The 22,526-nt window shown below is 45.3% G+C and overlaps 1 protein-coding gene across 1 annotated transcript in view; it reads left to right on the plus strand.

Annotated features, from left to right (window-relative positions):
- The first annotated feature begins 1,172 nt into the window (after positions 1-1,172).
- Positions 1,173-22,526, plus strand: part of HHLA1 (HERV-H LTR-associating 1) — a 32,341-nt gene continuing 10,987 nt past the window's right edge. The window contains exons 1-13 of the mRNA XM_003792873.1: positions 1,173-1,251; positions 2,588-2,647; positions 5,772-5,831; positions 6,669-6,749; positions 9,291-9,374; positions 9,479-9,562; positions 12,582-12,665; positions 14,203-14,259; positions 14,364-14,450; positions 14,976-15,224; positions 17,489-17,722; positions 21,087-21,155; positions 21,483-21,557. Of these exons, the coding sequence (XP_003792921.1) occupies positions 1,173-1,251; positions 2,588-2,647; positions 5,772-5,831; positions 6,669-6,749; positions 9,291-9,374; positions 9,479-9,562; positions 12,582-12,665; positions 14,203-14,259; positions 14,364-14,450; positions 14,976-15,224; positions 17,489-17,722; positions 21,087-21,155; positions 21,483-21,557 (1,303 nt within the window). The remainder of the gene's footprint in view (positions 1,252-2,587; positions 2,648-5,771; positions 5,832-6,668; positions 6,750-9,290; positions 9,375-9,478; positions 9,563-12,581; positions 12,666-14,202; positions 14,260-14,363; positions 14,451-14,975; positions 15,225-17,488; positions 17,723-21,086; positions 21,156-21,482; positions 21,558-22,526) is intronic.

Consider the following 22,526-nt stretch of genomic DNA (forward strand, 5'->3'; position numbering starts at 1 on the left):
CCCCATCTTCCCAGATTTCCTTAATGCTCCCTGAGTGTGCATGCACCCCCCACCCCCATCTTCCCAGATTTCCTTAATGCTCCATGCGTGTGCATGCACCCCCCCACCCCCATCCTCCTAGATTTCCTTAATGCTCTGTGAGTGTGCTCACACTCCCCCCATCCTCCCAGATTTCCTTAATGCTCCCTGAGTGTGCATGCACCCCCCCACCCCCATCCTCCCAGATTTCCTTAATGCTCCCTGAGTGTGCATACACCCCCCCATCCTCCCAGATTTCCTTAATGCTCCCTGAGTGTACTTGCACCCCCCACCCCCATCCTCCCAGATTTCCTTAATGCTCCCTGAGTGTGCATACACTCCCCCATCCTCCCAGATTTCCTTAATGCTCCCTGAGTGTACTTGCACCCCCTACCCCCATCCTCCCAGATTTCCTTAATGCTCCCTGAGTGTGCATACACCCCCCCACCCCCATCCTCCCAGATTTTCTTAATGCTCCCTGAGTGTGCATGCACCCCCCACCCCCATCCTCCCAGATTTCCTTAATGCTCCCTGAGTGTGCATGCACCCCCCACCCCCATCCTCCCAGATTTTCTTAATGCTCCCTGAGTGTGCATGCACCCCCACACCCCCCATCCTCCCAGATTTCCTGCAGTCATGCACAACCATGGGAGTAATACTGGTATGCACTATAAGCACAGGTGAATGGGTTAAGACCAATTAATTCTGGCATGCACTATAAGCACAGGTGAATGGGTTGCTTCCTGCCAGAGTGCTTTAGAGTTGGCGCATAACAAGCAGTTCTCTCCCTTCCATCGCCACAGTGAATCAGTCACTAAGGAGGCCACAGTTACAGAGAGAGCTACAACATGGCGGAGCCTATATTAACAGGAGGCCTCAAGAGCAGAGCCATCAGATTGTTGCAAATATACACAAATATTCACTGTAAACAAAAAGTCAACTTTTGTTGAATTAAGCCAATGAAACTGGAGTTAATGTGTTACTGCAGGCATCCGAACCTCTCCTAACTCGAATAATCCTTTTTCAGATAGTAATTGTAGTGACTCCCCATTCACTGTCCCCAGAGGACATCGTGCATCCCTGTGGTTAGTAATCTGGCCAGGTGCCTCCACGTTCTTGCTTGCTTCCCTCCAGGTGGCCTGAGTATTGCAAAGATGGCTGGATTCCTGTTACGTGGTCCTCTGGTGAGGCTGTGCTTGGGCCTGGTATGTGTCCTGTCCCTTTGGAACACAGGTGGGTCTGGTCAGAGTTCCAAAAGTGTCCCACATACAAAGTTGGAGTATTCACTGTGCTTAGAGAACCTTAGCAGCCAACATTTCTGCCCAGAATCCTAAATGAATTTGATCCGGACGGCAATAATAGATTCCCCAGTTTTGTTGTTTTCCCCTGACTGTCTGAGTCCCATTTACACAGTAGAATTGTCTTCCCCTCTGCAGTTAACACCCTGTCCACACCGTCATTTCCTTTTTCTAGACTATGGAGAAAACTGTCTTAATCAGCTTCTCTTCTTGTCTCTTCAAGCTCTGCTCTCCACTTATCAGCCTGAGTGATGTTTCATTCCGTCACCTTCCAGGTTCCTCTCTCTCGTCTCTCTCCTGCCCCAAATTATTCATTGACTTCCTCTTCCTCTTCACGTAGTGTCCCCAGTGTTTTACAGACCGGCCCTGTAGGACCCTGGCTGCCCTGTCATCACCATTCTCTCAGATCTCCACCTTCTCCGGCCTTGCCACTCCATCACTGCCTTTCAATTCTCTAAAGCAGCGGTTCTCAACCTTCCTAATGCCGCGACCCTTTAATACAGTTCCTCATGTTGCGGTGACCCCCAACCATAAAATTATTTTCGTTGCTACTTCATAATTGTAATTGCTACTGTTATGAATTGTAATGTAAATATCTGAGATGCAGGATGTATTTTCATTGTTACAAAGGGGTCATGACTGGGTGCCGCTGTGGCTCAAAGGAGTAGGGCGCCAGCCCCATATGCCAGAGGAGGCAGGTTCAAACCCAGCCTTGGCCAAAAACTGCAAAAAAAGGGGGGGGTCATGACCCACAGGTGGAGAACCGCTGCCCTAAAGTGATGCTCAAGCCCAGCTCATATGCTGGGTATGTGCTGTTCTGTATACATCCTATACTCCCTCAGCCAGTAAAATCCTACTTAAATACTACTCATCCTTCAAATCCCAGCTCAATAGCTCCTCCCAGTTCCCGATTCCTGAGACTAGCTCAGACTTCCTTTTAGCCACTCTCACGGTTGCCTTTAAGTGTTCGACACTGTTTATGGTTACATCCTTGGGTTCATTTCTCTCGTGTCTGCCTTCCAAACACACACACTGACCAGCAATTCCTCAGTGCTCTACAACATCACCAACCATTCATTTTGTTATAGTTGGTCAATAAGTATTTGCTAACTACATGATTAAATGAATGAACAAACTAGATTTGGGATTTTAAGCAGGTCACTTCACAAATCCAGGTCTTCATTTTCTCACCTATAGAATAGGTATTTTGAATTAAACTCTCTCTGATGCTATGTCTGGGTTATAATTTCTCTGATGAAACCTGTTTTGCTTCACTGGTGCTAAAGGAGAAGCCAAGAAAGAAAAGGGACTGGCCTTCCTACCTACACCAGGTAAACGGGCAGGGGCTCCTCCCTGGTTCACCCTGTTCTAGAGCAATTTCCCTGATGTCTCTGAGTCTCGTTTTCTCCAGCCATTAATGGAAGTGGGGTCTATATCTAATGCTCTAACAAGCACTGTAATAGCTCCTACAAGCGGCTTTTTACTTTATGGTTCATTGACTACCTGGATTCTCACGATCTTATTAAACCCACAAGGACCGTGACATTCTCCTGAGGGGAGGAGGTTTTGGCAATGGGAGGTATTGTTATTGGCCATCATCACCTTGGTAATCCTTTCATCTTTCCTTGCTATTCCTTTTGGGTGGTATGAAGTTAGCTGTGCAGTGAGATGGTGAATACACGGCAGCAGAAAAAGAGGATCAGGGACCAGGTTTCTGTCCCTAAATTGTTGGTAAACAACAGGATGATTTTATGGTATGCTTTTGGGTTGGGAGGGGAAATCATTACTCTTTACTTTTAGGACTTTATTTTTAATAAATACATTCACGTGGTTCAAATAGCAGAAGTTAGAAGAGTGTTTATGGTTAAAATGCTCCGTCAGCCGTCCACTTCCCTTTCTCTGGGATGCCAGTTGCTCCAATGTATTGTGTATAAGCATTTTCCATAATGTTTTTATCTGATCCTCCAAACTTCTCTTTAAATGGGAACGATTTAAGGTTCTGCTCCACAGGTTATCATAAAGGACAAAAGGTAATAAAATACTAAGCATGGAGAAGTATAACAAATGCCAGGTATCTTCCATTTTAAAGATGCTACGATGGTGGTCTTTTCATCCAAAAATAGAACAGGGGCTTTATATGCTCTGTCTGGCAATTCAGTTTTTTATAAAATACTTCCATGTTACCTACTATTCCAAAACCTGGGCTTCAAAGGTGTATGGCTCACAATGCAAATACTGTTTCCAAAATCCACCCAAGAATTTGTAATTAGAAGAAACAGTGGTAGAAATAATGCTTTCTTTGGTGGAAGGAGTGGGGTGCAAGAAAGGTGCTTGGAAAGAAAGATTGCACAAGGCGCAACATTCAGTCTGGAAAGACACGGGAATCCCACAAGCCCCACAGCCAACAGCATCCCTGCAGCCTGGAGATCCAGAGCTCAGATGATCCTGGGTCCTTGGCCTGCATGGAGGACTCTGTTGCCCAGGCAGGCGACAAGCAAGATTAATAGTGCCACCCACAGATCTTACCACAGCTACTCCCTTGGGTCCACTACCACTCAGGGATGGCACCTGCAGGGACAGAGCTGGCCTCCTCCAAGCTAGGGACCCAGTTGATTGACAGACGCACTTAATGACTGATGTCTATCTTAGACTTTCTTTTGTTGTAACATAACCCCTTGTTTTGGTAGCCCTGTTGTGGGGAAAGGAATTTATAGTCCCCACCTCCCTCTGGCTCCAGAAGTTTTGATGTCTGATCAAAGAGCTTGTTAACTGATAAAACTGACTTGACCTCAGTTTCAACAGAATTCTTGAGAAGCAAGGAGAACTACCTAGAAGTCATTTGCTAATGGATGAGTGGATAAAGGGAATGTGGCTCAGATATGTGCACAGTATATTACTATTCAGTCTTTTAAAAAAGAAGAAACATTGCCATGCTCAATAACATGGAAGAGCCCGGAGGGTGTTAGGCTGAGTGACGTGTCAGTGACAGAAGGACAAATACCTCTTACAAGAGGTCTCAAGAATAGTCAAATTCACAGGACAGAGTTGAAAGGTGGTCACCGAGGGTGGAAAGGAGGAGGAATGGTGGATTGAGTGTGTTGTTCAACAGGTACCAAGTTTCAGTTATGCAAGGTAAGTCCTAGACGTCCGCTCCATAACACAGGGAGTGACAATCCTGCAGATGCACTGAAAAATGGGTTCAGAGGGAAAATCTCATGTCAGGTTTTCTTACTAAAATAAAATAAAATAAAAAGCAAGGGAGAATAATATGGACAAAGAGCTGAGATACCTGTGTTCTAAATTCATTTTAGCCACTAGCCTAACGTGGGAGTTGAGTACATCATTTAACTATTGGGGGTCCTGGCTTACTCATCCTTTGAAGAGAGTGACGGACAAAATGATTTCTAAGGATGTTATGAATTGTGTGAGGCTGTACTTCCGGGATACTATCTTACTCATGAAAACTTTGATTTCAGTGTTTGGGAATAAAGATGTTAAGAAAGAAGATGGCGGGGCTTTCCTTGGTATAACAGGTAACTAGGCCAGCCCTAAATCCTGACCTACTCTGGAACTCTGGGCACAGTTTTCAGACTCTGTGTCTTGGTTTTTTCATCTATATAATGGACATAAAGCACATTCTTCCTCTGAATGTAAAATGAAAAATAATCATTGCAACAATAGTAATCAATGCAGTATAATTATATATTGTCTGATCCAAAATAACTGACTTTTCTGCTCTCAGATGGATGCCACTTCACAAGGAGCCTTCCCCGTGTCCCTACACAGAGTTAGTGCCCTGATGGAGGCTCTCACAGCACCCTGGAGTAACATTCCTCACCTGTCCCTGCCCTGACCCTGACTCTCCTCCCTGACAAAATCACAGACAGGAAGCTCTCTCAGCCAGAGACTTGCCTCTCTCCCACTAACCACTTTATAACCCGTGGCTAGTGTGTTACTCGGCCCCCAGTGAGTAGCTGTTGAACGAATGAATGAATGTCTCCGATATTTCAAAAAAAATTTGACACTTTTTTCTTTGGTAGCATGAAGGTTGCCAACTGGCAAGAGGCCGAATAATTTGGCCACTGTGCTGCAGTTCTCAGGGGCAGGTTCCAGGCCCTTCCTTACCTCTGCTCAGTTGTGCAAATGCAGGCACTCTGCTTCTCTCTGAGCCCCAGCGTCCCAGCCTAGTAGAGGAGTGGGGTGGATCACGCCCCCTGCCTTGGAATCACCTTGCGTTATTTATTGAAATGTGGCTTTCCAGTCCACAACCTGCCCAAAGACAGTAGGGTTAGGAAGAGGGGGAACAGGGCGTCCCGAGCCTGCCTTTCCTCAGTGTCCCTGGATTCTGACACTCCTAGGCTAAGAGCTGCGGGAGTGGTGGCCTTGAGGCCTCTTCAGCTCCTGGGCTAGGATTGGAGACCCACATTTCTCTCATGAAGCCTTTTCCCTCGGCAGGGTCTGGCCTCAGAGGAGGAGAGAGGAAGGAGAAGGCGGTGGCATTTCTCGCTACCACAGGTGAGCCCCTCCCCTATCCCATGGTGGCCCGGGCTGGGGATTAGGAGCAGACTCTCCCACTACCCTTGACCTCTGTCCTCAGTGCCCTCAGTAGGGGAATCTCTCCGGTCATTACTTGAACAGTAAGTAACAGTCGAAAAAGACAATCTTTGTAAACCTATAAAGGGGCGCATTGGCATCCATCTCCACCTTGTCAGCTGGGCTTTTATCTTTTCATGTTAACCCTGGACCCACCTTGTCAGCTGTTGTTTCTAAATTTTCAAGGAGTAACTAGGAATTGCAGGGGGCAGATTTTAGCCCAGCAGTGTTTCTGCACTCGGCTGTACACTACCAGCTCCTGGTGGGGCTTGTCCCCCTCCTGATGTTTGGATCACATCCCAGACTAATTATATTTAAATCTCCAAGAATGGAGTCCACGTAGGGAAATCATGGAATCTTAACAAATCTTCCCAGAAAATGTCAATGCTTACTCAAGATTTGAGGCTCACTGTTACACAAATACAGAGCTGTTGAGAAATCCTACGAAGCCCTTGGGCTTCCATTACGATGAGATGGTTCCTATAACCTCTAGGGTTCTCTCCAACTAAAGAGATCAAATGTGGTTAAAGGAGTTTCTTGTCCTCCGTTTGGATTTCTCCAGACTCCCTGTGTCACTATGTTGGGTGTCACCTCTTATGGATGAGGACCACCTCTTGCCTTCCATCCCTTGTGCCTGGCACTTGGCGTGTGTTCAGCCCACGTCCAAAGAGCAAGTGCATCTCGGAGGTTTGGAAACCAGGGACTTTTTCTGTTGCTGAGACAAGCCTGCCAGTGATGTTATCTTTGAATCTGTTTCAGAGCTACCTGCAAGGTCGATCGATCTGTCTGCACTTAACCTGACAGAGCTCGTGAATGGGATGTTGAGCAGAGCTTTAAAAGGTAATCGTTTTTTAAAGCACAATCTGGGCCCCTTTTGTCTTGTACCAGCTTCTCTTTTAAACCTCATTTTGACCTGGAGAAGACACACGGCCGCTCTGTGTCTCTGTTGCTCCATGTTCAGAGTGGAGAACACATTGTCTTCCCTATGTCAAGATGAGACTGAAAACATCCAAATGAAGTAGAAGACTTACGGGCATCTTGAGAGCCAACAGCATTCCTCACATGGCATGGGTGCAGATGTTTGTAATCATAACTTTATTGCTGTAAAGTTCCAAGAAGCATTCGCTGATTGAGTTAATGTGATTCTGGATTTCTGAGTGCCTACGGTATTATTCTAATCTCCTTTCTATGTTCTCATGACTTGTAGGAAAAGACTTTATATGTAGTGTGTACCAAATGAATGACTGAGAAGCCTAGGGCACACTCCTTAGTTAAACTCCACTTTGTTCAGTAAGTATCTTTGGAGCACCTATCACATGCCAAGTACCATTCTAAGTATTGGGGAGCAAAGCAATGAATAAAGGATAAAACTCCCTGACCTGGGGAAGCTTCCACTCCAGAGGGTGGAAGAGTGGCAGAAAGTAAACAGTATGAGTAATGTATAGGTAACCAGGAGGGTGGAGAATGCCTTTCAGCACTGTCACCTATGGGAACGGCATTTCCTAGGATTGTGCAGTATACAAGCTGTGCAACTGTGCTTGGTGGCCTCACACCTGTTTGCACGGTTATTTACTCATCAATATTGTTTGATGGGCTATTCATCCCCGTCCCAATGCCTAAAGCTGCAGTCACAAAGATAGGGCCCTTGCCTCCAGTCTGCTCATGAGAGTCGCATTGATAGCACTGCCTTGGAGGTGCACAGTAAGACGGTAGTGGTCTGCCTCTAGGGGGTAATGTGGAGAGGCTGAAGCATCAGGCAGAGGCTGATCTAAACAGCCTCACCCTCCTGGCCCTGGATGCTTATCAGTTGTGTTCTTTCCCCTGCCAGGCCTCATGCTGGATTCTGCAAAATGCTGCAGACTCAAAAGTCGTAACTTGTACCTTTAAAAAGCTCAAAACATTTCTGGCCACTAATTAATCCTGGTGTAACCCCATGAGGTGGCACTGCCATTCCCATTCTATAGAGGCAAAAATTAGGGCATGTTCATTGCCAGGTAGAATTAGAATCCAGGTCTGTTTAACTGCAGGCTGTGATCCAGCCCAGACTTTCTGCATGGTAAGAAACACCTGAACTGCTTATTAGATACACAGCTCCCCAGATCCTTGCCCCTGAGACTTTGATCCAGTTGATCTTGGAAGGAGCCCAAATGTGCATTATCTCCAGGTGCTTTTGGTAATTTTTACCACCAGAAAAACATGAAAAACCTGAGTCTGAGGCTATTCAACATTGGCACTTGCCTCATTCTTCCAAAGAGGCTTATATTAATAAAAACAGCACCAGGGCCCCACCAGCGTTTGGCCCTGGTGCTTTATAAGGATGATAGCAGGGAGCCTGCGGGAATGGGTGCTGCTGGGGATCTGGACACACCAAAGCTTAATGGTTCTTCCATTTCAGCAACTATCTCAGTAGGTCACAAATTTGCACAAGTAAAAAAATCACCTGAGGACTTTGTTAAAATTTGGAATCCTAGGGGTTACTCAACCCTCCTCTTTCTCTCTGATCTGATTGAGTAGTTCTGGGTTCACACCCAGGAATGTGCCTTTTTAACGAGGATGCCCAGTGAGCTGATGCAGGTGGCTGATTCTCAGACCTTCCCTCACCACACTGCTTCCCGGACATAAACCGAGAGCAGGCATTAAGTGTTGGTATGATGCCCATCCATCTGTTACCGAGCCTGGCTGTTCATGTTAGTACTCCTTGTCTAAAAAAAAAGTTTCTGTTTTACCTTGTCTAGCAGTCCACACAAAGATATTCATTTCATAATTGCCAGAACCTGTGGATACTACCTCATACGTCACAAGAGTGACGATTAACAGGGCAACAGATGTGATTAATTTAAAGATCTAATCATGAGATGAGGAGATAATTAAGGATTATCTGAGTTGTGCCAAATGCCATCACCAGGGTCCTGATGAGGAAGAGGCACAGAGAGACACACAAAGAGGAAAAGGTGATATGAAGATGGGGCAGAGAGACGTGGCCACAAGCTAAGGGATGTAGGCAGCACCAGAGCTGAGAGACAAGAACAGACCCCTCCCCCGCAAGAACCCCTGAAAGGAGAGAGAATAAACTTCTAAAGTTTTCAGCCACTCAGTTTGTGGTAATTTGTTACAGCAGCCTCAGGACCCACACCTGGGACTCTCATAGGAGTTGCTACAGCTTAAGAGTGAATCAGGAAATACCACCAAGGGACCCCAGTTGGGTCGTCAGGCTTAGCTTGATTTTAGTTTATCATTTCTCATGTTTATCATTTTACAGTTTATTTATCATTTGCCGATTGTTTCATTAATTTGTATTATCTATTTGCGGGCTCACGTCATTGTCTGTCTGTTCCTGCGCTGGTGGCCTTTGTCTGCATCTCTCCCCGATGTCGTTGGCAGACAGCAAGAAGTTCTTCTCCCTGCTCAGCGTCACTTCCTACAGCTCCTTCGCCTTCCACAAGCTGTCTGTGGCCATCTACAACAGTAAGTGCTGGCTGCTCGTCTCCATGCTGGTGCTGGGGGTGGCGGCGGCGGCCGCAGGGCCTGCACACAGTCAGGGTCTCTGTGTGAGTCCTTCCTCTCCACAGTTTCTCAACTGAAGACTGTGGACGCTGCCAGGTTCCCCGCGAGGTACTGCTACTGTGTCAGCAATCGGACCAATGACTTATCAGGTGAGCGCGGCTGACTACAAGGCTTGCAGCTTTCCAATTTTGTTTATGACCCGTTAGATAAGTCTGTATTATTTTTTTTCTTCAGAGGAAGACAGGAAAATATGGTGATATCTATTATGCTTTAATATGTGTGCATTTGTTATCCCAGAAAGTTCTTTTTTTGGTTTTACCCTCTGGGTGTGCAGAGGCAAGAAGAAAATGTTTAGAAAACACTTTTTAAAATCACAAAATCTGGAAACAAACTAAATATCTGCCATTAGAAAAATGGCAAATCCACTCTAGAATTAAACTGTGGAAAGCAGACACAGGCAATGTGTTTCTGCGTGAATCGTGGTCAAGTTTGGCCTGAGCACTGAAAAATTCCTAAGAAGTCTTTAATTAGAAGAAGAAAGCTACAAAATAACACAAAGGACATGATATTCTTTATTTAAAAAATACTTATCTAGACACCAGATAGGTGATTACCTCTGAAAAGAAGATTGGAGTGTGTGTTTTGGAGTGGAAAAATGTTGATTAAGGGAGCCTCACAGTGTCTGAACGTTTCTTCTGATGACAGTGTATCCATGAGTTACTTTTATAATTAAAAGTATTACACATTACTTACATTTAGAGAATCCTGACAAATGGAAGAGACAATTGCTTTCTCACTGCTCATTTATCCATTCAGCGATTTTTTACTGAGCCCATACTATGAGCCAGATACTCCCGTAGGTGTGGCAGAGAGCAGGTACCACCCAGCAGAGTGGACACACCTCCCGCTGTCATGGAACTTAGATTTTTAGATGAGAACAAAGAGTATATAAGCAAATGGTATGTGAGCTGAGAGCCTGACCCTGAGGACAGTGAAACAGAAGGAAAGGTGAGGAAGAAAGTCATGGTGAGAAATGTGGCCGTGTGTGGGATGATCAGGACAGTCTCCTGTACGGAGGTGAGGGTCGAGGGGTGACCATCAGGAAGTGGGGGCCCAGCCCTGTGGTTCCTGGGGTCAGTGTTCTAGGCAAATGAGCAGAGTGAGGGCCAGAGAGGACAGCATGGCAGGGGAAGGTGAGCTAGAGAGTCATGGAAATGAACTCAGATTGGTGAGGACGAAGTGGGTCAGTGTTACAGATCATATGGAAGTTTATAGTCCACGGTAAAAATTCTAATTTTCACATGGAATAAAAGGAACAGCTTCCAAGGTCACCTGTGGCCTTCCAGACCTGTAAGTCCCCTGAACTGAATCCAAACTTCACAGAACAAATTCTTTTATTCAAAGTATTTGTTCTACAAAATTTGAATTCAGTCAAAAGGCTGAACTCAAGGATCTGGAAGGCCACATATGGCCCCAAGGCTTCAGGTTCCCCACCCCAGTGAGATAAACTAAAGCTTCCTTCTCGTTTTCCCACTTAATCTAATATTAAAAATATTAAAAATATTTTCCACCATGTTACAAGGTTCATAAATACTTGTGATGGCTATGTGACCTATAAATGCCAGCATTTTCTTAGCCAATATTCTGTTCTTGGACTTTTAGTTAGATTTAGATTTTTCTTTGTATAAATAATCTTACATCAAACATCTTTGTGTGTAAAGCTCTCTCCCCAGCCTAGTGGAATTTCTAAAATAAATAGGTGACACTTATAAAGATAATAGTTACCAATATTTAATGAGTACTATGTGTTAGATACTTCACGGAATAGCTAATGTCCTGTGAATCTCATCAACAAAATAAATGTGAAAGGGAAAAAATTCTTCATAATCATATCTTTCTCACCATTTTATTAGCTTCTTCTGGGGGTGAGATTTTGTGCTGGGTGAGTCCCTTGCCTGATTGTGTGAAAGATAAAAATAAAATTAAAAAAAATCTTATTGCACAAGCCAAAGCATATTTCCACACATTTGAAATAATTGTTTAAAAAGCATTGATCCACAGATAAGTTAACTACTTATAAAATAGCATGCCTTGGCCTAAGGCAGACCTCAGCTGAAATCCAAGCTCTGCCTGGTATGCTGGTCCTTGGGCAAGTTCTATCACTTCTGATGTGGTCAGAGCGTATCATGGCACTGACTCATGCATAGCAGTGCCCGCCTACTTCAGTCAAAGCATGCTACACATTCTGTCAGTTGTCACCTCCCATTTTCCTGTCTCTCTGGATTCTGTATTTTAAACTCAGCTTGCTCCTGTCCCAGCTCATAATCCCCTTCAGGAGTGAAAGAGGTATTTATACCAGGCATGATGGGAAATAATCCAGCTAAACCAAAAAGCTTCCTGTTTCAGAAATCACTTTTTGAGATCCCCAAATCTTGTCTCCTTGTTTTAGCTGGATCCTAGAAAGCCACACACGCATATAGGAGGTATCAGCTCTTTGACTAGAAGTATATCAGGAATTTCACTGGCCAGCAGCACCTGCCATCAAGCAATGGCCCCATTTAAACCCTGCTCAGAAAGTTCACAAAGGTTTTACAACCTGAACTTTCTGAGCAGAGTTTCTGTCTCCCCCCATCCACCCTCTTGGTGAGGTGGGCAGTAGAGGAGGCTCCTGGGGGTCACTTTATGAAGGGCCTGATCTCTTTTGATAGTGTGTACTTGATAACCCACCACTAAATTTAGCATTGAATTTCCAAAATCCAAAATGATGTAAACTTAGATTGCATGTCCATGGGTCTGCTTCCCATCCGATGGATTTGGTGTTTTAAAACAATCAGATGAAATAAATGGGATAGGAGGAACCCAGGGGAAAAAAGCCAGCATTATTCAACAGTGGCTGTTGGGTGTTAGCAGAGAAGGGGTAGAGGGAGAGGATGATGGAGGAAGAAAGGAAATTATAACGGTGGATCAAAAAGTTTCCTGTCTGCCTGGCCTTAAGACTTTCTTTTTTAGAATTAGTAATGTTTCTCTAGTCTATGTAATAGTTGGTAGTTCTCAATACCCTAAACTCAGTTAAACCTGTAAACCTTACTCTGAAGAATTCAAATACAACATACTTTCCCCTTTAAGTTTCTGCATCAGAAATTTCAACCTCCTGAATCTGTCTTGCAGATTTTACAGCCCTACTGGTGGATATCATTGGGAATTCTACCAGCTACCTCACAGAGATTTTTAAATCCACCTCCATCCTCTCAGGTGTGTTCAACTTGCAAATACTCGGCAACGTTGAGGGTTGACGTCGCCGTGGAAGATGATGTAGCTGATTGGATTCCACTCCCAGCCTCTGCCGCAGGCCAGGCTGCTAGGACCTTTAAGCCTTATTTGGATAATCAGTGCAGTCCAGATTCTAACACCAGTATTCAAAATACTAACACCATCTTCCAAATAAAGCTATTCCCGGGGTCCTGAAAATCGGAGGAAGAATCCAAGGCTCAAAATTGGAAGAATCTGGGCAGACTCAAGAGAACAGTTTCTGGTATAGAGCTATGGTCATGTTTTAAGGTAGAGAAAGCTGAGATCCACAGAGGTTGAATATTTTGCTCAAGGTTGGTGTCAGAATTTGGTTTGCAATTAAGAAAGATATACCTCATTTATATGCTGGCTTCATGTAACTGCCAGGCAGAGCATATCCCCCGGGGACCCACTTTTAAAAGTACAGATCCAGCCAACAGCTCAACAGTTGGTCTCAGCAGAAAGATGGTGGGGCTCACTGTGGAGCAGGACTGTCTTCAAAGCAGGAGGAAGGGAGAAAGGATAATGGTTGCTATCACTAGTTAACAGGAAACGTGGCTTTCCACGTATCCCCTCGCCTTGGCCTTCACTACACCTCATGGAGTACCTGCTAGGGTTATTCCCCTGGATGGTGAGGAAACTCTGTCCTAGAGAGGTTACCTAACAAGCTTAGGACCACTCAGCTCTCAGCCCACTCTTAGTCACTGTGCTAATGTATAGAATAATAGTCACAAATTACCACTAACAATAATTGTTATTCTGACTATTTGCCATGCTCTTCTATCTGCTAGGTAACATACTTGGTGCCCCACACATCATCTCAATGTCCTGCTTATAGGGACACACAGCTTCATCTACACTCCTTAAGCACCATCCTCAGGGAGGAGTGGTTTAGAAATTCATAAGTTTCCAGACTTTTGAAGGTCTAATAGGGTATCTCACTATACGTGACCTAACACTTCCCAGAGCACCCAGGGACGCCTACTCTAATCAAACCTGTTAGTGGTTGTTCAGCAAAATGGCCTTTTACGCTAAGTACAGCAGATAAAGACTATAGTAGCCTCACATCTGTCAAGTCAGGTTTTGCCACCAAATGAGTTTTGGTACCAAACTCACACAAAACATTCCATTTTACGGAGATTTTGAGATTTGGGGATTACAGATAAGATATTGTGCAAATTGAATCTTCACCATTTTGAAGAAGGGTAATCTGAGTTCTGGAGCGACCAAGCAGTAGACTCATGTTTGCATAGCTACTAAGTGACAGAGCTGGTGTTGTAAGCTTGGAAACGGACCCCGGGGGTGTCCCTTTCGTCACTTCTTACATCAGCCAACTGAAAGAAAGAAATCCAAAAACCAGAGCTGTGTTGGGAGTAAGGAGTTAGCCTTATTTTCCTATAATATATAAAACTAGGCACTCCCAGCATAATTTTTGTTTGACCCAAAGACTCACAGCTTCAGACCCACTGCTCGGCCTTACTGTGCGTGCTTTGTCTTACAGTGAGTCCAAGCAATGAATCCGACTGCATCTTCATCTGCGTGATGACGGGAAAGTCAGGTGATCCACCAGCCATTCCTCAACGAGCTCTCTGGGCTGAGAATTAGGCACACCCCTCAGCAGAACAAACCTAAGAGTTGATCTCATTACTGTGACTTTTGCAGGAAGGAATCTTTCTGACTTCTGGGAGATGGCAGAGAAACCCCCTGTCATCAATTACACGTTTACCAGTAGTGTGTCTGGCGTCCTGGGTGAGTACCAGAGAAACCCCTTGTTATCAATCACACATTTACCAGCAGGGTGTCTGGCGCCCTGGGTGGTGCTACCTCCCACTCTCCTGCCACGGTCTCCAGACGAGGGTCAGGCCTGGTGCACTCCAGACTGCAGCTGCCCCAGGTGCTTTGTTTAGCTGTGTTGTACCAGAGCTGGGTCCAAGTCCCAGAACCAGGGAGTGGCTGAGGGCTGGAGGTGGGCAGGGACTCTGCCTGGGTTCAGGATCTGCTCCAGAAATGGCCCATGCCCGACACATTCAGGACTAACAGTCTTCCATTCTGTACACCATGATTCAACACACAGCTCTGTTGGAGACCGATAACTTAGCTTAATTTATCATTCAAGGAGAAATACTTCTTTGGGTGGCATTTGGCGTTGTTTGGGATAAGGTTTGGCTCCCTGCCTTCAATGTAATTATCGTCCAGTGACCTTTCTCTGGTTGCATAGTTTTTCATGTCCAAAGTGTCAAGCATGTGAGGCTAGCGTTGCCTGTCTCCCTGAAGGTGCAGCTACCAGGGGGACCGCTGGGACTTCAGGACCCACGACCAGAAGCCTGCAAATACTACCCAGTACAAGTCCCCCACACTGGGCCCAGAGCACACACTGGGCGTTTGCTCTGAGAACATCTCCCTGGAGGGAGACACCTGTTCCTTCAGAGGGAGAAAAGATTCTGAGCACAGGTGGGCTTCCCCAGCTTCCTGCCAGGGTCACAGCCACAGGGGGCGTTGCCTCTCAGACCCTCCCCACCTTGGGTAAGATGCATTCCCCCCCGTTCCTCCCCTCTGCGGTGTCTCTCTCTGGCTCTCACATAAATAAGTGAAGTCATTCCCTGCATCCCTTCACCACCGGCAGCTGTGCATCAGCCTCCCTCACGGGGGAGAGCTACAGGGGCCAGCACGGGTCCAACAGGACCAAGCTAAGGCAGCAAATGTCATGGGCATATCGGACTGCTGACATGTATCTATTTAACTTTTTATTTTGAAAAAGTTTAAGCCTCACAAGAAGTTGTGAAAACAACACAGAGTACCCTGGTACTGTTCACCCAGCCTCCCCCAATGCCACACAATCGCAGAACACTGAGGCATAAGGTATTTTCACTTTAGGCAAGCATTTTACGTGAAATGGTAAAGTCAGCATTTTATAGCACGCTTAGGTCAACCTGAAATAAGCTGGATAAGGATGCCAAGACTGTGTTACGAGTAGACACCAGTGGGGACAGCTGAGGCCAGTGCCTGCCCAGAGGCTTCTTCCTGCCCAGCATCTTGTATGTGACTGCTGAAGACCCAAAGGCAAGCTTATCCCTCCTTTCCTGTTAGAAAGTAATGTGAGACAGAGACGACCCTTCTACTGAGAGGCAATACTATCTCAGTGAGTTCCAACAGTGGACCAGCCATCAGAATTCACTGATTCATTTTTCACAGGTGTCTGTGACCAGACACTAGGCGAGCTGTCAAAAGTGCGTATCCACAAATGTTCTCTTTCCTTCCTGAGCCCACAGACCCGGGCTGGGTGACACAGGCTTCCCCAAGGAGGCAGGGATTGATAGAGTCAAGGGGACAAGGAAAGCAGGCTGACTGCTTGGTGTAGAAAGAGACTCAGCTTCACTAACTAGAAAATTCTTAGATTTACTATTCAAGATTAGTACAAGAGCTTCATCATGACAATTGAACAAAAGCAGAAAACTTTCTGGGATGATATGAAAACAATGTAATTGTTAGTAGCAAGAAAAATCATAAAAATCAAGCTATCACCCTAAAAGGAGACATGAGACTACAAACTTCAGGGAGAGAACTAAAGGATGTAAATACTTGAAGGGATCTACCGTGTTCTGGATGAGAAATCCAAATAATTTAAAGGGGGAAATTGTTCCCCACTTAACTCACAGGTTTAAAATCCTCTAATAGGATTAGTTTTTGCAAAACTTGAAAAAATTATTTTAATTTCAACTATGGGAATGTATATTATGTATACATCTAATAAATTTTAGAAGGGCAATGAAGAAAAATTTGTCTTAACTCACAACGATCCTGTGATGTTGCAGGGCAAATGTTAGTAGTGGTACCTTCATTTTAATGACAAAGCTGCACAATGTTAACTAATTTGCCCCAAAGTTCACAGCATAAAAGAAGCAGGAGCAGAACTAACTTTTTCAGGTCTCCTCACCTCAAATCCCATAATATTTTCACTGTGTAACATGATTAGAAATATAGTTTTTAAATTCAGGAAACAGCCCACTGACCTCATCAACATATTTTCCAACTCAGTGATTTTGAACCAGTGTGCCATGGCACACAGGTGTTCTGTGAGAGGATCTTAGGTGTGCTATGAAAACTTTTAAAGATCATTAATTAAAATACTCTTTATTTTTTTTGATCAGCATAATATGAGTGTACCACAGAAGTTTAACTATAGTTCAAGTGTGCCCTGAGATTAAAAAAAAATGTTGAAAAACACTGCAGTAACTGATTGGGGGGTGTCTAAGAGACTGGGAAGGATTTTTTGTTTTTTTAGTTTCAATATTGAACAGTCTCACTCTGTCACCTAGGCTGGAGTACAGTGGCATCATCATAGCTTCCTGCAACCTCAACCTCCTGAGCTCAAACTATTCTCCTGTCTGAGCCTCCTGAGTAGCTAAGGCTACAGGTGCCCACCACCATGACTGGCTAAGATTTCTATTTTTGTGTGTTAATGGGGGGGGGTCTCTCCATATTACCCAGGCTGACCTCAAACTCCTGGCCTTAAGCCAACCTCCTGCCATGGATTTCCAAAGTGCTGAAATTATAGGTGTGAGTCACCACACCCAGCTGTTTTTTAATAATTAGTGCTTCAAAAATTAAAGTTTAGTTTGCCCAGTTTATTTCAGTTCAGGGTACAGCTTAATCCCCCTGGATTATCTGTATTACACATGGACCTTGCATTTGCCCTTTGATAACAAGCCAATGTCTTGACAATTTTATGTCTGAATCAAAGTGGCCAAGCATATCAGTGACCTGTTACTGTCGCTTTGAAGAAGCAGCTACCATGGGAATGGCCAGAACTCCTTGGGTAACAGCCAGCAGAGAGACGTGGGCTTCTACACTGTCTGAGACCATCAGTGAGAAAAAACCTGGAGGGCCCCCCTGGGAAGCAGGTCCCTCCACACCATTATCTCCTGCAGGGGCCGAGGAAGCCATGACCATAGTTAGCCTGGTGGGGCCTCCTGGGATGACAGCCATGCCTGGCAGCCCTCCCCAGACCAGCACCACCCCAGGTAAGAAAGGAGGCTCACTCCTTCCCTCCCCCTTTCAAATTAAATTTAGCATTGTCTTGAATATCTTTCTAAATGTTTAAAATATAACCCATGTGCAGACATAAATATAAGGGGCACAGTGATTATTAAGAAAGACTTCCTCCTCCTCCCTTTCACCCTGTTCATCCCATCTTTGAATGAATGAAAGCTCCTGCTTCACGAGGCTCTTCCTCCTCTCTCCTTTATGTAAGCCCATTCCTCAATTTCTTCTCCTTTTCCTTATTTTTCTGTCCATTAAAGGAGTGATGCCTGGAAGTCAACACTATTTCCTCAAGACAGTTTAACCTCCTAATTTTGGCCTAGTATTAATACAATTACATTAATAGCATTATGTTATACATATATGCAATGCGACATAACATACACCTTAGTAACATATGCAAATATTATATACACACTAACATATAAGCGTGTTATAAGGAAGGCCTGAGGTCTACAAAGCAGGAGGGAAATTGTTGAGTGCAATCTAAGTTTTGTATGTGCATATGTATTTATGCGTATGTGCATGTGTGTGTATATAATAAATATGCAAAGAATAGGGCTCGGCGCCCCTGAAACTAAGTGCTTAGGGCACCGGCCACATGCACCAGGGCTGGTGGGTTTGAACCCGGCCAGGGCCTGCTAAACAACAATGACAACAACAACAACAAAAACAACAACCAGATATTGTGGCAGGCTCCTGTAGTCCCAGCTACTGGGAGGCTGAGGCAAGAGAATTGCTTAAGCCCAAGAGTTTGAGGTTGCTGTGAGCTGCAATGCCACAGCACTCTACCAAGGGTGACACAGTGAGACTCCATCTCAACAAATATATATATAAACAGAGAATAGAAAACAAAGCAAAATAGGACTGAAAAGAAATTCATAACATATTAACCTTGTACGTAAGACTGTACCTGGGAAGTACAGTCATACTGATTTTTATTTCTTTATTCCAGCTTCATGAATTTCCCACATTTTCTACTCCTACAAGGAGACAAAAGGTTTCATTTCTTTTTCAAATCTCTTGCTCTGATACTTGCAGTCTGGCCAGAAGCCCTTCTATGCCCGTCAAGGTCAATGGAGGTGAATGGATGGTGACATCCTCATAAGTGTGCTGTCGGTGTCTGTAAACTTGACTTAACTCCCCTCTGAACTATGTTCTCTTCAAGACTTACACGCGTCTTTAATCTCAGGTTCCTGTGAAACTCAGTAGGCAATCAATAAAAGTTGTCAAAATATTGAATTTCTTAAGGAATACAGGGAGGAGTATTGAAATCTTATAGATGTAAATGTGAAGTCTTAACTTGAGGCTCAAAATCTCAATTGCACAAACAGGCCAGGGAGAGCCATTTTGGTAGCTCTGATTACATAGACACCTGACATGATGGCATGGGTTCAGTTGGTTTAGGCATATGTGTGTGTGTGTATGTGTGCGTGTATGTGTTTTTGTGTGTGTGTAGGAAGGTTAAAACTATCGTACTTTAGTTTGGCCAAGTGGATGACAGCAGTCAGCACAGTCCTGGGACTGTGAGCTCTGGTCTCTGTTTCAGACATGGGCTGAAATCTTGGCTTTACTCCCTACCCTGTGTCCTTGGACACTTTCCTTAACCCTCTGAGTCTTGGTTTTCTCACCCATGAAGTGGGAGGTTTCGGACTTTCTATGATGATTAACTTAGACTACGTCTGTCTCAGTGCACGGTGCCCAGAAAGCTCTCAGTCAATGGCAAGTCCCACCACAGCAGTGGCCGCACACTACCCACAGTGGAGGCACTGCTGTTGGCTTCAGGAGACACACTTTGGAAAGGATAGTGGCAAACAAGACACCCTCCAGAGGAGAGTGTGCATGTGCTTTTGTCCTGGGTCCCTTTCAGTTCTGACCCTCTGTGATTGGTAGACAAGCAAACTCTGCATTTGGGTGTGGCTAAGAACTACATAGAAACACGTTCAGGCACAAGCATCCACTGACTCCTATGTTGGGTGCTTAAAGTCCAAAGCATGAAGGGACATCAAAAGAAGACGATAACCCATCCTAAGAAAATGCTAGATTGCTCCAGGGCCGTCCCCCTGCCTGTCATGGTGTCTGTGTGAATGTGTTACATGCTTATCTCTGGTGCTGACACAGTGGTCCACAGGAGTGCAAGCCGTGTTGAATTCAATGTTGCAACACCCAGAAGCCTAGCAGAGAAGCTTCATAAGTAACCAGCAGTATTTCCACTGCGTGAGATGGAGCCAGGTTCTGTGCCCTGCCTGCTGCATGGTCTCACCTCACCCCTTCCCCTCGGTCTCCAGCCACACAGAACTACTCACTGCTCACACGTCAGGGTCTTTGCACATCTGCCTGGAAGGCCCATTCTCTTCACTAACTACTGTGCTACTTGCCCCAGAGTGGATGCCACCTGCCCTGGCCGCACTGGGTGCCCATCATCTGTGCTCGGGTTGTATCTCACCCTCACTCCTTCTTTCCATGTGTCCACATGAGTGAAATCGCCTGTTTGATCTTCTCAGCCCCTCAAAGGGGCCTGCTTTGCTGGTTTTGCCAGAGGCCAGAATCTTGACAGGAATGTCAGAGTTTTGAAGTGGCCCTCAAACCAAGGCTTTACGAACATGCTAAAAAGAGGCCTCCCAGATCTTCCCTGTGCACATCACTCTGAGTACCAGGTACCCCAAACTCACACAAATGTGTGCGCAATTGCTAGGCACTGGAGGTTCTGCCTTCATTGTGGCTACACTTCCACAGCGGTCTTGCATTTCAAGTAGCACTTCAAAACGGTCTTGCACTCCTCAGGCAACAATCATGTTTTTGACATTTTCTTTGACTGCTTTGCCCATCACATGGTAATGATAGCATTCATTTGATTAACACCATTTTTGGAGCAAACATTATACAACACATTGCTACTGTAATTCAATTCAACTTCAAAAAGTAATTCATAGATAATGTCTCTAAAAATGTGTATGCATTATTTTGCAGCCCAGCACTGAGGGGTCGTCTGATGTGTACACCAAGACATTTTCTCTTTGGCCACAAGCCCCGTGTTGGACACTTCTTGTTCCATACCATGACTCTCCCATTCAGCGTCCCCGTCTTACCAGTGTCAGCAGGCTTCCAACCAACCCATCATGCTATTCACAGATACCCGTGGGATTTGCCCATTTCCTCTCTATACTGGGAGCACCTCCATTGCAGTCCTATTTCTCATTCATCCCTGAATCCCTAGCACCCTTCCCAGTACATGGCTTAATCCATACTGGTTGAATTGGGCAGGACTGGAGGCACATGGCTTCCTTTCCTGATCAGGTTCCCCTAGAAAAGATACAGGCTCACCTGTCTTTCATCTCATCCCAGGAACATTCACTCCTGGTACACAGACTCCAAGTCCAACCAAGGCGTCAGCCCCCAAAGATCTACAGACAGGTAAGGACACATCATGGGAGAGAGAAAGTCCCATGAGGGAAACATAGCTTGGGAGGAGGGCCATGGTGGGACAACAAACCAAGTTGGTTCTTATTTAATACTGTATTGGTTCCAGCAGGAAGAAAGGCAGGAGAACTGGTTTAAAGCCTCGCTGTGCTGCTAAATTGCTGTGTGATCTTGCACAAATCACTTCCCCCTTTCTCGGTTACCATTTCCCTATATATTTTGAGAATGCTTTATCCTTAAGGCGTTATGATTCTCTGACTATGTGCATCCCTGGAAGCCATGCCATTTTGACTTTTGGAAGGCCATTCTTGTGCTTTTCAGGTGATCTTCCTGCAGATCGGCCATTCATCCCCAGGGAAGAACCAGTACTGTTCCCAAGACCCCACCACATGTCAAGTGAGTATCAGTGCCCGGTCACCACTATTGCTTGGGCTTATTTTGAACGAGGTTGTGTGGTAGAATAAACTGAGGCTTGTTTGATAAATTTAGAGTCAGAATGCTGGGATTTGAATCCTAGCTCACCCGTTTACTGGTGAGGTGGCCTCTAGCGCTCAGCTTCCAGGATTTACTATCCTCAACCATAAAAGAAGAAGAATTGCAGTTACTGTGGGCCCTAAAAATGTCTGTGCTTTTCTGTCCCTTGGGGTTTTGTATTAAGTAAAATAATGTCTAGGGAAGTGATTTGGAGCTATAAGGCTCTGTATAATATAACTCAGTCATCTTCCACAGAGTGGCATCTACTAAGCAGCGTGCCCGTCACTTTGCAACAGAAGTTGCTCTTACTGTGAGCACAGTGGCTGGCAGAGAGGAGAGAGGGAATAAAAGAGGACTCCAAAACCCAGCCCCATCGTCTGGGTGTGGCTTACCATTGCTCTGTGTTAAAGGACACTGAATTCTTGTAGAGCGGAAGAACAATTATTTTCAGGGCCTCTCGTGGGTTTTCAGAACGCCAGATAGAGGCTCAGGACTGACTTTCTGTGGCTTTGCTGCATAGAGGCTCAGGACTGACTTTCTGTGGGCTTGCTGCATAGACAGGCTTAGGACTGACTTTCTGTGGCTTTGCTGCATAGACAGAGGCTTAGGACTGACTTTCTGTGGCTTCGCTGCATAGACAGAGGCCCGGGACTGACTTTCTGTGGCTTCGCTGCATAGACAGAGGTTCGGGACTGACTTTCTGTGGCTTTGCTGCATAGACAGAGGCTCAGGACTGACTTTCTGTGGCTTCACTGCACAGACAGAGGCCCAGGACCGACTTTCTGTGGCTTCGCTGCACAGACAGAGGCTCAGGACTGACTTTCTGTGGCTTCGCTGCACAGACAGAGGCTCAGGACTGACTTTCTGTGGCTTCGCTGCACAGACAGAGGC

This window comes from Otolemur garnettii, unplaced genomic scaffold, assembly GCF_000181295.1.
Source record: "Otolemur garnettii isolate 467f Iridium unplaced genomic scaffold, OtoGar3 scaffold00062, whole genome shotgun sequence".
Taxonomy (NCBI): Eukaryota; Metazoa; Chordata; class Mammalia; order Primates; family Galagidae; genus Otolemur; species Otolemur garnettii.